This window comes from Sinocyclocheilus anshuiensis, unplaced genomic scaffold, assembly GCF_001515605.1.
Source record: "Sinocyclocheilus anshuiensis isolate Anshui unplaced genomic scaffold, SAMN03320099.WGS_v1.1 scaffold2063, whole genome shotgun sequence".
Classification (NCBI taxonomy): Eukaryota; Metazoa; Chordata; class Actinopteri; order Cypriniformes; family Cyprinidae; genus Sinocyclocheilus; species Sinocyclocheilus anshuiensis.
In genome coordinates this window covers 94,561-110,412 of record NW_015536681.1, presented here as the reverse complement: position 1 = coordinate 110,412, position 15,852 = coordinate 94,561, and the positions used below count along the sequence as shown (strand labels likewise).

The 15,852-nt window shown below is 37.5% G+C and overlaps 2 protein-coding genes across 5 annotated transcripts in view; both read left to right on the top strand.

The window, feature by feature from the left end:
- Positions 1-8,783, top strand: part of tmco3 (transmembrane and coiled-coil domains 3) — a 32,590-nt gene extending 23,807 nt beyond the window's left edge. For both annotated transcript variants that reach the window (XM_016441577.1, XM_016441567.1), the window contains exons 9-13: positions 1,718-1,913; positions 2,024-2,174; positions 2,308-2,387; positions 7,114-7,263; positions 8,475-8,783. In XM_016441577.1, the coding sequence (XP_016297063.1) occupies positions 1,718-1,913; positions 2,024-2,174; positions 2,308-2,387; positions 7,114-7,263; positions 8,475-8,588 (691 nt within the window). In that variant the 3' untranslated portion in view covers positions 8,589-8,783. The remainder of the gene's footprint in view (positions 1-1,717; positions 1,914-2,023; positions 2,175-2,307; positions 2,388-7,113; positions 7,264-8,474) is intronic.
- Positions 8,784-12,587: 3,804 nt separating this feature from the next.
- The window catches only part of tfdp1b (transcription factor Dp-1, b), a 40,896-nt gene continuing 37,631 nt past the window's right edge, over positions 12,588-15,852 (top strand). For all 3 annotated transcript variants that reach the window (XR_001630342.1, XM_016441599.1, XM_016441587.1), the window contains exon 1: positions 12,588-12,790. The gene's annotated coding sequence lies outside the window, so the exon portion shown is untranslated. The remainder of the gene's footprint in view (positions 12,791-15,852) is intronic.

Genomic DNA, 15,852 nt, shown 5'->3' with positions numbered 1-15,852 from the left:
CAGGGAAGAACTGCAGAATATAATGTCATACAGATATTTTTAATATTATTTAAAAAATGTGTCCATCAATGGTGGCAATCAGTAGGCTAATTTCTAATGAAGAGACCAATTTATATGACAGATTTTAATGTAGGCTTTTATTAATATGTAAACTTTGTGAGATAGCTAGTTATAATGGTAATTAAACAAAGTTTTGTTCACTCAGTGTATTTTTGATTACAGCTGGGTAATTTTGTTGCAGTAGCACGAGATAACTTGATTTAAAACTTTGAATTGAATAAAAAATTACAAGGAGGCAAAGCAGTTAATAATAAAATAAGAACAAATAAAGAAATTAGTAATGATAGCACAGATAAAAAATAACGATAGGCCTACAAATGAAATAAATTGCTTTTTAGCATAGAGCGGGATAATACGCAGAGCGTCACACCACGTGAAAGTAAATCCTGAGCGGTGAACTAATTTTCGGCAGCCGGAATTTCAGTGCATCTCTAATTATTGGCGACATTAGAAATGGATATTATATAATAGCTGCTTTTTTGAACATTTTAGCAATTTAAAAATATTAAAAAAGGATTTTTTACACGGCACCCCTGCTCTCGACAGAAGCGGCACCCCGGTTGGGAAACACTGGTCTAAATAATGCTTGAGAGTGGGGCTTGAGGAAGTGACGTCGCCTGCATCTGCGCAGTGCGACCTGATGCAGCCCCTGAAGTGAGACACAGGAAACAGAAATACTGCAAAATAATAATAATAACGTGACTAAACGAGACGAAATAACGTTATAACATTTCGTTTCATCTCATTTTGGTCAACGAAAACGAAGAGACATTTTAGCATAGTTTTTATTTTGTAAGCCACATTTAGTCTCATTTTTATTCGTCAACAATATTGCATTATACATTTAATTATAGTCATCGTCACATGACCAGCATTTACGTTGCGTCTCGTCTCGTTTTCGTCACGTGATAAAGGTTCGTTGACAACGATATTTAGTCATAATTTTCGTTGACGAAAGCAACACTACACACTACTGCTGCTGAATCCATTGGTCCTAAGGAATTTTTATGGCAGTCACAGGCCAAAGCCTTAGGAATTAGTCTCTAGATGGGTGAAGGGCAGAAACTGAATGTGGACCAATGACAAGTCCCGTCCTTCCTGGGCTTGGTACCAGAGTTTTTCTTCAAAGCTCTCTAAGAGGTGTCTGGCCATTGTCCTAGCATCTCTATCTGATGGCTTTGTACAGTTTGCTTATGTTAGTCCACCAAGATCCAATCAAAATGTAGCAAACCTTTGTCCACTGTCAGTGTAATGAAGCTGAAAAATCAGCTTTGATCACAGGAATAAATTACATTTGAACATATTGAGATGGAAAAAAACTTCTTTTAAATTGTGATAATATTTCACAATTTTACTGTTTTTACTGCGTTTTTTGATCAAATAAACAGAAGAAAAGTACATGTGAAAAGAGAAATGTGAGAATAAATGTGAGAAGAAGAGGATTCTTTCAACAACATTCAAAATCTCAATTATTTCAAACTTTTGGATGGCAGTGTGTTTATTAAAAATATTTTACATAAAATTAAACCGGAAAAAATATTAAGCTTAATTATGTCAAAATACAAAACATCTTAATGATCCGAAACAAGGCTTCATTTTCTTAGATAATTTTGTGTTTCTGATTGTGGTGTGAATATGAATCCTTATTTTTCCACAGTGTGCTGATGGGAGCGCTGCATGTGCTGGTTCTGCTGGCCCGGGTTCTGGTGTCTCTAGTGGCTGTGCTGCTGATGTGTTGGCTGTTGCGCTCTCATCTGGTTGGTCCATTCTACAGGAAGCTGCATATTGAGAGCAAAGGAAACAAGGAAATACTAGTGCTGGGCACCAGTGCATTTGTGTTCCTGATGCTGACGGTAAGCGGCTCCTTCACATAGGTTTGTCTGTCTCTTGAGTTTATGTGTGCTCTTGCATGAAGAACCTCACCTCAGGTGTAATGTAACATGCTTATGTTTCATCATGTCAGGTGACAGAATTCATGGACGTGTCGATGGAGTTGGGCTGCTTCCTGGCAGGAACGCTGCTCTCCTCACAAGGTCACATGGTCACCACTGAGGTCATGAGCTGTGCTGAACCAATCAGAGACTTCCTGGCTATCATCTTCTTTGCATCTATTGGTGAGCTGATGGTCCTGTAGCTGTGAATTATGATAATAAAAAAAAACATAATTGAAGTTTTAATATAATATGGGAAAGCAAATGCGGTTTGATCTGCAGCAGCACACTGAATATCTGATGGTGTTTTCCACAGGGCTACACGTGTTCCCGACCTTCGTCCTGTATGAGCTCACCATCCTGCTGATCTTAACCTTCTCACTAGTCATTATGAAGGTAATTGTGTTCATATCAAGCTTGTTTCTTTATATCAGGGTTTCTGATGGTTTAATTAAGGAATATTTAAAGGGGTCCTATTATGCTCTTTTACAAAGTCTTGATCAGGTCTCTTCCCATTCGTCGGTATTTGTGATATCACAAATCCCAGAAAATATGCATTGTAGTCCAAACGAGTCGTTCGTTGTAGTTTTTGAAAAGTGATTTCTATTCGAATAAAATATCTCCTTTTGAAGTGGACTTTGAGCTTTGTAACTTTGCAGATCTTTTTTATGCTCAAACAGCAACATTACAGACCAAGTAAAGTTGAAAAAGTGAAAAAGCATAATAGGACCCCTTTAAGACTTTTTAAGACCAAGTAAACCCAATGGGACACAATACATCAATATGGTCTCTAAATGTAAATGTCTTGTATTATCAACAGGTCAAAGTTTGAAAATACAACTTTCAACAGATATCCATTACTTTTTAATTCACTGTACAAAAAAGAAAACTTCAGTCTTGAGTAGCTCTGCTCTCAAACACTAGAATAGGGAAAAAACTTTTACTGTACCTTCTGAGCACACTGCAAAAATGTGATGTTCTTCATCAGTATTTTTGTCTTATTTTCCAGTGCAAATGAATAAAGATTATTAAATCAAGATAGATTTAATGGAGAAGCAAAATGACACGATAAGGAGTCTTGTTTTAATGACAAATTGATCAAAATTAAGTGAGTTTATGATTAAAATTAGAACAAATATTTGAGCCAATGTGTTTAAAAAATCTACTTAATTCAAAGGGAAAACAAGTTTTCATTCCCCATTGACAGATATTTGTTGTTGTTTTAAGCTTGAACTCACTTCATTTTGTTCAGTTTCTTAAACAAGACTTCATATGTTCATTTTTCATCTCCTGTAAATGTATCTTAATTTAAAGATGTTTAGACAAGACAAGACAAAAATACAGAGGAAGACATTCATTTTTTGCAGTGCATGCAACATTAAATACCACAACTTTATGAATTTAAGACTTTCTGCTCTGATTACTGTTTTTTTTTTCACACTATAATTGATTCTTTTGGCTCACTTTTCCAAACTATTCATTCAGTTCTCTAAACAAAGACACATTTCTCAGAACTCATTACACAGACCACCTGTTTTCACACGCATACCAATTTGCTTAATATTTTCTGCAAAACTACACAAAAATGCCCTCATTTTGCACAGGTTTAACATAGGTTGAATGTTCTCATTCAGAAAACACAATTTAATTACCTAAAGCATCACAATTTTGACCTCAAATAGCACACATTTATCCATGTGTAAACATTAAGTAGCAAAACTGATGACACACCAGTCAGAATGTCAGGATAATAAAAATAGGAGCACAGGTGATTATGTGCTTTGGAAAATTAAGAAAAAGATGAGAGGAAGAGGAAGGGAAAAGAAAAATGAAGGCGTGAAAGGACATTTTGTTCCTGATAAAGTACAAAGACTATAGTAGTCCATGTTCTTGTGCATGGAATGACCATAAGGGAAGTTGGCCTATAGGGTCATCATGGTTTTTATACTACTTACACATACAGTATAATTACAGTACATACTGGCATTACTTTAGATGAGAGAACTTTCACAACTCTGTACTGTAGCACATGTTGTACACCCTCAAACTCTTAACTGTCAGGGGTGGCGTTTCCGTATGGCAGTTGCCATACCCTGGTGGTTCGTTGCCATACCCAAGGTGATCGCCCCCTCGCCCCCCCCCGAACACAATGCCACACCCTATAGTAGATGACTGTCTAGGGGAGGTAGAGAAAGTCTTTTGTCAGAAGACTAAGAAACTATAGTATGGAAGAGAATTCTGAATGCATTTATTTATTTTTCACTGTACAGTAATTAACAGTATAATCAGGGGTGCACACAAGTGGTAAGCAGGTGCGCATGTGCGACCAAAATAAAAAATGCGCTGTGTAAATAAGTTCTGACAGCGCATTTGCGTACCGACATGGTTGACAGCTTTTAATGTACAATTACCATTTTAGATCGACAAACTTTCTGTTCAAACTGAATAGATAAATAAATCTAGGCTACTCGCTGCTGTTTTCAAAGTACAATGCAAAACTGTGACATTTCATTCACTGATGCGCTTCAGTCGGCAGCGCTAAACCCGGTGTTGTCCCCAAATCTGACCCCTGCCAGATTATTACCCCCCTAGTATTGGTAGGTTTAGATACCAATTTGCTTAATATTTTCTGCAAAACTACACAAAAATGCCCTCATTTTGCACAGGTTTAACATAGGTTGAATGTTCTCATTCAGAAAACACAATTTAATTACCTAAAGCATCACAATTTTGACCTCAAATAGCACACATTTATCCATGTGTAAACATTAAGTAGCAAAACTGATGACACACCAGTCAGAATGTCAGGATAATAAAAATAGGAGCACAGGTGATTATGTGCTTTGGAAAATTAAGAAAAAGATGAGAGGAAGAGGAAGGGAAAAGAAAAATGAAGGCGTGAAAGGACATTTTGTTCCTGATAAAGTACAAAGACTATAGTAGTCCATGTTCTTGTGCATGGAATGACCATAAGGGAAGTTGGCCTATAGGGTCATCATGGTTTTTATACTACTTACACATACAGTATAATTACAGTACATACTGGCATTACTTTAGATGAGAGAACTTTCACAACTCTGTACTGTAGCACATGTTGTACACCCTCAAACTCTTAACTGTCAGGGGTGGCGTTTCCGTATGGCAGTTGCCATACCCTGGTGGTTCGTTGCCATACCCAAGGTGATCGCCCCCTCGCCCCCCCCCCGAACACAATGCCACACCCTATAGTAGATGACTGTCTAGGGGAGGTAGAGAAAGTCTTTTGTCAGAAGACTAAGAAACTATAGTATGGAAGAGAATTCTGAATGCATTTATTTATTTTTCACTGTACAGTAATTAACAGTATAATCAGGGGTGCACACAAGTGGTAAGCAGGTGCGCATGTGCGACCAAAATAAAAAATGCGCTGTGTAAATAAGTTCTGACAGCGCATTTGCGTACCGACATGGTTGACAGCTTTTAATGTACAATTACCATTTTAGATCGACAAACTTTCTGTTCAAACTGAATAGATAAATAAATCTAGGCTACTCGCTGCTGTTTTCAAAGTACAATGCAAAACTGTGACATTTCATTCACTGATGCGCTTCAGTCGGCAGCGCTAAACCCGGTGTTGTCCCCAAATCTGACCCCTGCCAGATTATTACCCCCCTAGTATTGGTAGGTTTAGGGTTTGGTGCGGGGGAGGGGTTAGGATTGGCAATCAGATAGCGATTTCAACGAGAGGGGTAATAATTTGGCAGGGGGTCGAAAATGGGCACAACACCGGAAGCGCATATACTTACTTGCCGGCAACCCGCCAAAATAAAAGACTGCTGATTATACATTTGAAAATTATGAAAATTCATCTTTAAAAAAAGAAGTAAATATTAGCATTTTATTTTTAAGTTTACTATAAAATAGTTGTATTTGTATTTAATACTCCCTTTTTATTTAAAATTATAATAGTATTATCACACTTTATTATTTTATTTATTATTTTATTTAAAAAAAAAAACTCTAAATAAATAAAGTGCAACAATATTATCACTACGATTCATTAATTTTTTTATAGTTGTATTTAATCGGTTACATTATGTGCAGTGTGAGGACCAAACCAAATCTCCAGGTTCTCTTATGAGAACCAGGCTGAAAAATGTATGTGCACCCGTGAGTATAATGTATTATGTGTTCATATTCAATTCTTTGGTATTTAAACTTTTCTTTTTTAGTGCTTTTCATCTACTGCAACATCATTACAGTAAAGTAATGAAAGTAAACTTTTCTTAAAGCTTATTGTTGAATTTCACTATATCTGCACCCCTCTATTTATGTTGTATACTGTAATACAGTGTTTCCCAACCGGGGTGCCGTCTGTTGAGAGCAGGGGTGCCGTGTAAAAAAAATCCTTTTTTTTATATTTTTAAATTGCTAAAATGTTCAAAAAAGCATCTATATATGGGCAACTCTGGTAACGCTGCCCTCTCATTCATTGATCTGCTAACCGCTATGTTATGCTCACGTGTCCTTCTAGGATTAAACATTATTTGGATAATTGGTAAAAAAAAAAATAAAAAAAATCTCTTAAAAGCCCTATTGTGTGTTAGACCTACCTGAAAAACGAAAAAGCAATTTATTTCATTTGTAGGCCTATCGTGAGTGACAAAATTAATTTTGTAGGGTGCCACAAATTTGTTCAAATTTCCAAAGGGTGCCGCGACTAAAGAAAGGTTGGGAAACTGCTGTAATAGACATTGACTTGCAAAATGATTCCTGATTCCCAAAAGGAGGTTTTTGTGTTTTGAACTGATCTCACTACTGTTCTCCAGGCAGGAAAGTAGTCTGTGTATTTGTCAGTGTTTGTGTGTCATCTGAGGCCAAAGTTTGATTCTGATAAAAGAGGATGTGTTTTTGACTAAAATATTTGACTTTGACTGAGAAATTTGAAGTTTGTACAAGTTGGTGTGTAGTTTTGAGATTGTGTTTATAGTTGTGAATAAATTGGTGAATTGTTTCATCAATTGTGTGTTAGCAGTCAAGAAAACTGTAGAGCATTTTAGGCCTTAAATTGTGGAAGGGAAGACCCTTTTTCAGAAGCCCTGTTCTATTAAATATGGCTCTCAACCTGCTCTTCTCATCTCAGTTCATAATGGCGGTTCTTGTTCTGTCGGCTATCCTTCCTCCGGGATCGCGTCACATCCGCTGGCTGGTGTCGGCTGGACTGGCGCAGGTCAGTGAGTTCTCCTTCGTCCTGGGCAGTCGTGCACGTCGGGCCGGCATCATCTCTAGAGAGGTCAGTGATCTCACTTCATTTCCGTGAAAGACTGGTGTCTGATTCTCTCTCATTGCTCCTAGAGTGTTGAAACGGTGGCTTTGTTCAGACAGGCAGTGAAAAATACTAATTTATCCAATCTATATAGTATTTTTATTTATTGATTTTAATTATTGATTTTATTTTTTAAAGTGAATTATGTGACATTTGCTGAATAGTGTAGGAGAGAGCTAGTGGTTTCAGACACATATGAATGTGTTGATGCAGTGATTATCTGTATGACATACTGTCATACAGATATTTTAACTAAAACTAAATCGTTTTCATTCATTGAAATAAAATATAAATATTAGATGAAAAACCTAAGCTTAAAAAGTGGAAATTGGAAATCTTGCCTGGGTTAGCCAACTGAAATTAAAGTATAAGTTGATGTACTAAAATTACTAAAACTAAAACTGAAATACAAATAAATTAAAGCTAAATGGAAATAAACTAATATAAAAGATAAAAGCACAAAAAATTACTAAAATTTCAACAAAAATTTAAATAAAAATTGAAAATATACAAATAAAAGCTAATTTTTTTAATTAGTAATGGACAAAGATTTTGACAACCGAAAGTTTTTGGCTGAAACCGTTTTAAATGAGTGTTTCTCCGATGGAATGTTTTGACTGTCAGTGTCTAATTCAGGAACACAATGTGGATAAACTATGCAGAGATGCCAATAGACATGACATCACATTTACCTCAGGAAAACCATTCAATGTCCATAAACACGTTAGTCAGATAAAAAGCTCTATAAAGGAGCATTTTGATAAATATATACACTTTATAGATATTACAGATTCATAATATTTTTACTTTAGCTGTTGTCTTCATTATTTAATGTATGTTTGAATAAATCTGTCATGAAAAGTTATTTTTACAGTTTCCCTTTGAATGTTTATATTTCAACAACATATTTGAGTAGAAAAATTATTCTGTTATTTAAAGATGATATAAAAACAGCCTTGTGTGCAATTTAAATATTTGTACAACTCTGTTTATGAGTGTTGATTATCAAACACATTTAATTAATTAATTGATTATTATATAAAATTTATTTTTGGTTTTCAGCCAAGTGCATCCTCGTTTTCCTTTTGGTGCATAAGTAAATAGAAAAGTATATAAATGAAACTTAAATAACACTACATGTCCTTCAGCTCATCATCATCCTCTGTTGTTGCTCACAGGTGTATCTGTTGGTTCTCAGCGTCACCACGTTAAGTCTCCTCCTTGCTCCGGTGTTATGGAGAGCCGCTACGCTCAAATGCATCCCGCGGGCTGAGAGGAAACCACTCACCTGAACCAACGCCACATGCGGATGAGCTGTGTTAGAATGACGCATCTCACATTAATGCATCATATTGATGACAAACAGATTGTAAGAAACAGAAGGGCAGAGCATTAATATATGAAATATTTACACGGTAGTGAAAGAAAAGGACACAGCTTGCAAAAAAAAAAAAAAAAGACTCCAGCTTCTATAACGTCATCATGTGTAATAATGTTATATATGACCAAATGTTATTTATTTGTGTAACATGTGCCTTGAAAGGAGCAGATGTCAGCAGACAAGCCAAATAATGCACCCGTTATGACGATGAGAAGCTTTTGCACTGCAGATTTTGGTACATGCAGATGTGTGAGTTTACTGAAGATGATTCACAGCACAAGAACTAAAGCTTGACTGTATTCATTCATGATTCATGCTGAAGTTGAGTTCTAAGCACAAGGTGGCAGTTCTTCATTGGGATGATAGGTTAAATTAATCATAGATGTAACTGGAATATTCAGAATCATTTCTCTGGACTTTTAATTCTCAATTAGGTAAAAAAATACAATTAAAAACCTCACTCCAATCATTGAGGGTTTTCTTTATGTGTTAAATAAGTGATTACATTGAAGGATATGAGCTACATATTTGCAGGGCCAAAACTACTGTACACAATAAGGGTGACATTATGATAAAAATAAGGGTGTTTCAATGACATATATTTAACAATCTTATAATCAAAGATGCAGCCAGTGTTGTATAAAGTATCCAATTGTTATACTTCAGTAAAAGTACAGATAGCTTTATGGAAATTGACTCAAGTAAAGGTTAAAGTTGCTCATAAGAAAAATACTTAAGTAAAAGTTTTAAAGCAACTGATATTAAAACTACTTAAGTAAATTGTATAAATAATGGCACAGCTGATTGTATCAACTGTTTTAGATAATATATAGATATATGTATAGGATATATAGTTAAAGGGATTGTTCACAAAAATTAAAAAACATTTTGGACAGTAGAAAAAAAGTGAGGCACAATGTCTCTAATGGACGTCAAATATGTCCATTAGAGATACACCGATCTTGATTTTGATTGCTGATTTTTTTATAAGCAAATGAGCCGATTCTGATACCAATAGCCAATTTTTAAAAATATTAGTTTTGTTTTAGGCAAAAGACAAGAAAGAACTAAAATATGAGTACATTAACAAGATGTTTACAGGCAGAACTGTCTGCATTAAAAATTAGAGGCAACCACTGAATTTTAATCATGATACAAACAAAGATGCCACATGTAGCATGAGCAGTTTTTGAATTAAATTAGATTGTATAAATTCAAAATTTGAAGCAAAAACAGAATGGTCTGACTTTGGCTTTGTGAAAATATGCTAAATAAATCAGACCTGCACAAAACAAAAACAGCAGACGAGCTAAATGAAATTCACTCTGACAGCAGGTGACAGCAGCGATACAGCTTTTCCTTGGTTACCACTGTAAACAAAGCAGTGCTGTGCATATAAATACTACTTTAATATACATTATACAGAGGCAAGATGAAAATAAAATACCATTGAAACTTTCTAAAGACAGTCAGTTCCCCTCAGAGATACATTCATACAACTCCTACCCCCAATTCAATATTTAGGATTCTCTTCCAATATTTTAAGCATCATGAACAGTGACCTTGCTTTGCCTGCTACAGTATTTTCTCCATTTTTGTGTCCGTTTTCAGCGTCTCTGGCCTCTGTTAACGTCCTGTTTACAGACCTCGTAATATTTCAACACAAATTATTTTTGGAAAATGAATGAAATGCAGTTTGTTTGATCGGCCGAAATAAAGCAAAAACGTCCGGTTGCGATTTATGGCCAGTCAACCGATGCATCGCTAATGTTTTGATGAACCAGCCGGAGACCAGCCGAAAGCCGCACAGATATCACTAACAGAAACTCCACTGGTCCAAGCCCTGGAGGAGGTCATTCCTTTGGTGAAGTGGGCACTCACTCCAATAGGACACTGTAAGCCCACTGAGGCGTAAGCCAGGGCTATAGCATCAACTATCCAGCAGGATAATCTCTGCTTCGTAACTGGCAGCCCTTTAGAGCAACCTCCGAAGCATACAAAGATCTGCTCTGAATGACAGAAGTGGCTAGAGTGCTTTACATATACTCTTAAGAGCAAATGAAGAATTCTCTAAGAGTAAATTAGGACGCTGCTCATCCTCTGGGTTAGGAAGAGCTAGAAGGGTGACGACTTGTGCTCTGAACGGAATGGAGAGCACTTTAGGCACATAGCCGAGTCTTGGTTTGAGGACAACTCTACAGTCGTTAGGCCCAAACTCAAGGCATGAAGCACTGACTGACAGCGCTTATAAATCGCTCACTCACTTGACTGACGCTAAAGCCAGAAGGAGGGCACTCTTAAGTGACGGGCCGCAATTCGGCCAACTGGAGTGGCTCAAAGGGAGGGCGTCATAGGGCCTTAAGGACTGTGGATAAGTCCCATGTTGGCACAGTATGAGGACGAGGTGGATTCAGTATCTGAGCTCCCCTCAGGAGCTTAACGACAAGGTAGTTTTTGCCAACTGACTGGCCAGACATGAGAGCATGATTCGCCGTGATGGCTGCCACATACACTTTGAGTATGGAAGGGGTACACCCCTTATCCAGCAGCTCTTGCAGAAAGGTTAGCACAGATGACATGTCACAAGAGGACGGGGTCCTCGTTCCATGCTGCACACCAGTCAGAAAAGACTGACCACTTAAAGGCATAGAGGCATCTTGTAGACAGGCTCTAGCTTCCAAAATGTGTTAGTCACCCTCGCGGAAAGCTATAAAGAGCCGTTCATCCACTACTGTGAATGTAAATATACTACTGTAGGTCAATGTAATGCAGTCTATTGGTCGAGTGTGCGCATGTGCAAAATTAATGTTTTAAAATGCCAAAATGCATACTGCATCTCTGACATGTTTCAACATGCTTAATAACAGACCATAGAAACAGAGATTTAATCAGGTCATTTAAAGAAAGAAGCTAATCTGCGTGTTACATACATAGACTGTATAAAAACATGGACGTAGTGTCCGTGACGTCACCCGTAGGTTTCTGAAGTGTTTTTGAAGCTCAAAGTGGGCGGAGCTGGCCGTCGCCATCTTGACAGCGCTTCACCGCGTGTCACTCCCGGATAATCGAAAATGGGCAAAAAGGCGGGAGCTGGTTGCTGAAACCACGCCCACCTAGCTCGACGGTGGTGACCGCAGCGGCAATCCACCTGTCACTCAAGTGGCCACGCCCTTAATTATGCAGAATTTTAAGGCTTAATATAATTTAAACGGATGAGTTATTGTAAAATTAGCTATATATACCAAAATCATTTTTTGAACCAGGCTGTAAACATGTTTTTTTCTGCTGTAAAGTTGGGCATTTTAACATGGGGAGTCTATGGGATTGACTCCCTTTTGCAGCCAGCCTCTAGCGGCCAGTTGACGAATTACAGTTTAAGTCATTTCCGTGTTGGCTTCACGAGAGAGAGCGGAGGTTGGTTACATACACATCACATCCATAACATTATGCATTTACATACAGATATCTTTAGTAAAATAGCAGAAAAGATACCCCATGCAAAGTTCAGACTGAGTGATGTCCGAGTCTCGAATGAATCATTCTTTCAATGATTCGGTAGAACCGACTCGCAGTGCAGCCTTTAAAAATTTACTATATTAACCACATATTAATATTACTAAAGTTCCTATTTGCTTGTTATGATAATTTAATTTGGGGTTTTCGTCAGACTGATTGAGCTTTCTGTCATTATGTTTGATTTGTTTGTTTCATTATTTGGAAGCTTATGTTCGCCATGGAATAAACATATAAAAAGGCAATTGCAATTTTTTTTTTTGTCTCAAAATTCTGACTTTTTTTCCTCAGCAAGCACAACTGAAACAGCAATAACAATAAATTGAAACAACAAAGGATGAAATTAAAATTAAAGAGTATCACAAACATGTTGGATTTCGATGTGTTACGTATGAGGCGTGAATGCGAGACGTCACACCGCGTGTATCCAATCAGCACGCGTCCTGACAGGACACCGCCAAGCTTAGTTTGACTGCTGGGTGTACCAGCTGAAGCAACTGAAGCAGACGATCTAAATCTGGCGCGATAAATGCAGATTTTGTCCAACTAATTGTAAATATCGGCGCGAGTTATGGTGCGGCTGTAAGTGGGCTGGCTCAGGTAAGAGAAACGGCGATGATCCGCGTGTGTTACATAGTTTGTATGTCGTATGTGAGTGTAACGTAAGTGGAAGCATTAGTTCGCTAGGTTCTGTTAGCTTAGCTGTAGCCGCGTCGAGCTAACGCGATATTGTCATCTGTGAACAACGCGTCAACAGCGCGATTCTCGTGGCATGAGGATGACTGTCGTCGCTCTCCGCGCGGATGGAGGCTTCATCTGTTCACCTGAACAAAAAATGTGTCAGAAAAATAAATGCGGTTTATGTTTATAGTACACGCGTTATTCACTGAGAGCTCATAAATATTCATCTTAATCTAATATGTAGTTGATCTTATTAAACATGAGCTATATAACTTCATATCTGACTGAGTTTGCATAATTGTGATTTTTATTTTGAACAAATGTAGGTCACATTTCGCATCGGTTCAGTCATTAGCAATGCGTTTTTATGTGTTTTGTAAAGTTGTCAGGCATTTCTCACTATTTTCATCAACTGGCAGTGTTTTTACCATTTCTCTTGTTTAAATGTGAACTCGAAGCATTCATCAGTGTTTTCAGGATTTCGATTATGGCAAGCCGTTTTAGCTTAAAATGTTCCCAGCGCAACTCGTCATAATTGCATTTTTACTAGTAACAATTCAATTACATAGCCCAACAATTAAATTTTTACTATGAACTATGCCAATTAAAGAGCTCTAAATCAATTCTTACTAGTAACAATTCAATTACATAGCCCAACAATTAAATTTTTACTATGAACTATGCCAATTAAAGAGCTCTAAATCAATTCTTACTAGTAACAATTCAATTACATAGCCCAACAATTAAATTTTTACTATGAACTATGCCAATTAAAGAGCTCTAAATCAATTCTTACTAGTAACAATTACAATTAGAGAGCTCTATAATTCAGTAATTTTTAAGAAATATGATATACTTGATACAAGACTTCAGATGCTCAGCAGTCTCTGATCGTCGTTGTCTGATTCTCCTTTTCATGACTGGTCATACATTTTCAATGGGAGACAGATCTGGACTGCAGGCAGGCCAGTCAAGCACATTCACTCTTTGTCTACAAAACCACGCTGTTGTAGCACATGCAGAAAGAGACCTGGCATTGTCTTGATTTAATAACCATGGAAAGACGTCTTCTTGATGGTAGTATATGTCTCTGTACAATTCCAATATATGTTAATGGTACCTTTGTTTGCACATATTCCAGTCACCCACGCCGTTTGCTCGGCTGCACCCTCATACCATGACAGACATTTGCATGTCGCTGGTGAAAGTCTGGATGGTCTTTGGGACTGAGAACTCAACGTCCATTTTTCCCAGAAACAAGTTGAAATGTGGACTCATCTGACCACAGCACACATTTCCCCTGTCTTTTTGACTATATGAGATAAGCTCTGGCCCAGAGAACCCCGTGGCATCACTGCATAGAATCGATGTATAGTTTTCTCCTAGAGTAACAGAGATTCAAGTTGCATTTATTGATGCAGCAGCAGACTGTGTTAAGTGACAATGGTTTTCCGAAGTACTTCTGAGCCCATGTGGCTTCTTCGATTTTGCATTGAGAAATGTGATTTTTGATTTGCTTGACAGTTGACACTCCTCTCATGAAATTTGGTACAAAGTGATGAGCCATGATCCAGCTTGCTTGCAAAGATTGAGATGCGCCTTTTATACCAAAACATGATACCCTCATTGTCAGTGGGGAGTAAAAACTTCTTTCTCTTTGAATTAGGTTGATTTTTCTGACTCCATTGGCAGATATTTGTGGTATTTTTAAATGTTGAAGTGTTGCTAATATAAGACATTTGGGTCATTCCATGTCAAATCAACCAAATTACAGAAATTCCCCAGCTCAAATTTTTGATTTTGTCAATATTTTTTCGGAAGAAAGATAAACACGTTAGGGTTGTGACGGTGAGGAAATTTTCTCACCGGTTAATCGACGTGTGACAACACCGGTATCGCCGCGGGTGCGTTCCCTCTTTTCCTCGCTTTCCTTCACTTTTAAGTGGCTTGTAAAAGTGGTGTGCGCATTTTACTTTAACTTTCAAATAGCGGCAATTCGGAGTAAAGCAATTGTTCGTTTTTAGTTCGTTTGAATTTTCCTTCTTTTCCTCGCTTTCCTTCACTTTTAAATAGCTTAAAAGCGCCGTGCACATTTTACTTTCACTTTTGGATAAATGAAATCTGATCTGTGATGCGACTGTCGTTCGGCACGCTGCATTGAGCATCCGCGTTCAGTTTTTAATTGTAGTGTCTGTTCTTTTACTGAACGAAATTATTTTTATTACTATAAAAAAATCAAAACGACGGTGGGAGACAGTGTTGCGGCTTAACACCGGTATCACCATCAGCACCGTCTATCACGGCAAGCCTAAAACACGTATGTTGATGAAAGCCAAAATATTAAATGTCACAAATGTATATTTACAGAGTAATCCATTATTTTGTAGAGATGGGTCAAAATCAACGTTTAAAATTGAGTAGAAAAGTGTGAGGTTTCTAAAAAAGAATGAATAGAGCATTTATAGGCTACAACAAGGTTTAATCTGGCCGCAGGGGAACAACTGGGTTGCCTGATATAAAGAGACGTAAACCCCGAAACAGAGCTTTACACTTGCGCAATACGGAAATATCTGCGAAGTGTGCTACTTACCTTTGTCAACCTGGCAAGATAAAACTGCGGGGCAGCGCTAAAAAGTTTGTTCCTGAATGTCTGAGTGCGGCCTCAGCGTGATCTGTGTGAGTGACTGCACCAAACTGCTTCTGTTTCACACAAACGCTGGCACAGACGTGCATGTTCGGCTAGAGTCGCTTTGAACTCGTGCATCTTCGGAAGCAAAGCTGCGCAGAAAGTCCAGCCGCGCGCACCTAAGCGAACTTGCGGACGCGTTAAGTAAATCAGCCTTAAATCAGCCTTGACGCGTGTGTGCGTTAGATACAGTAAAGACAGCGCGTTAGTTTAGAACTCTTCTAATTTTTTTTTTTAATCGTAGAGAGTGTGTTAATTTGTGCAATGATAACATACCAGCAATGTAAGTTATTTT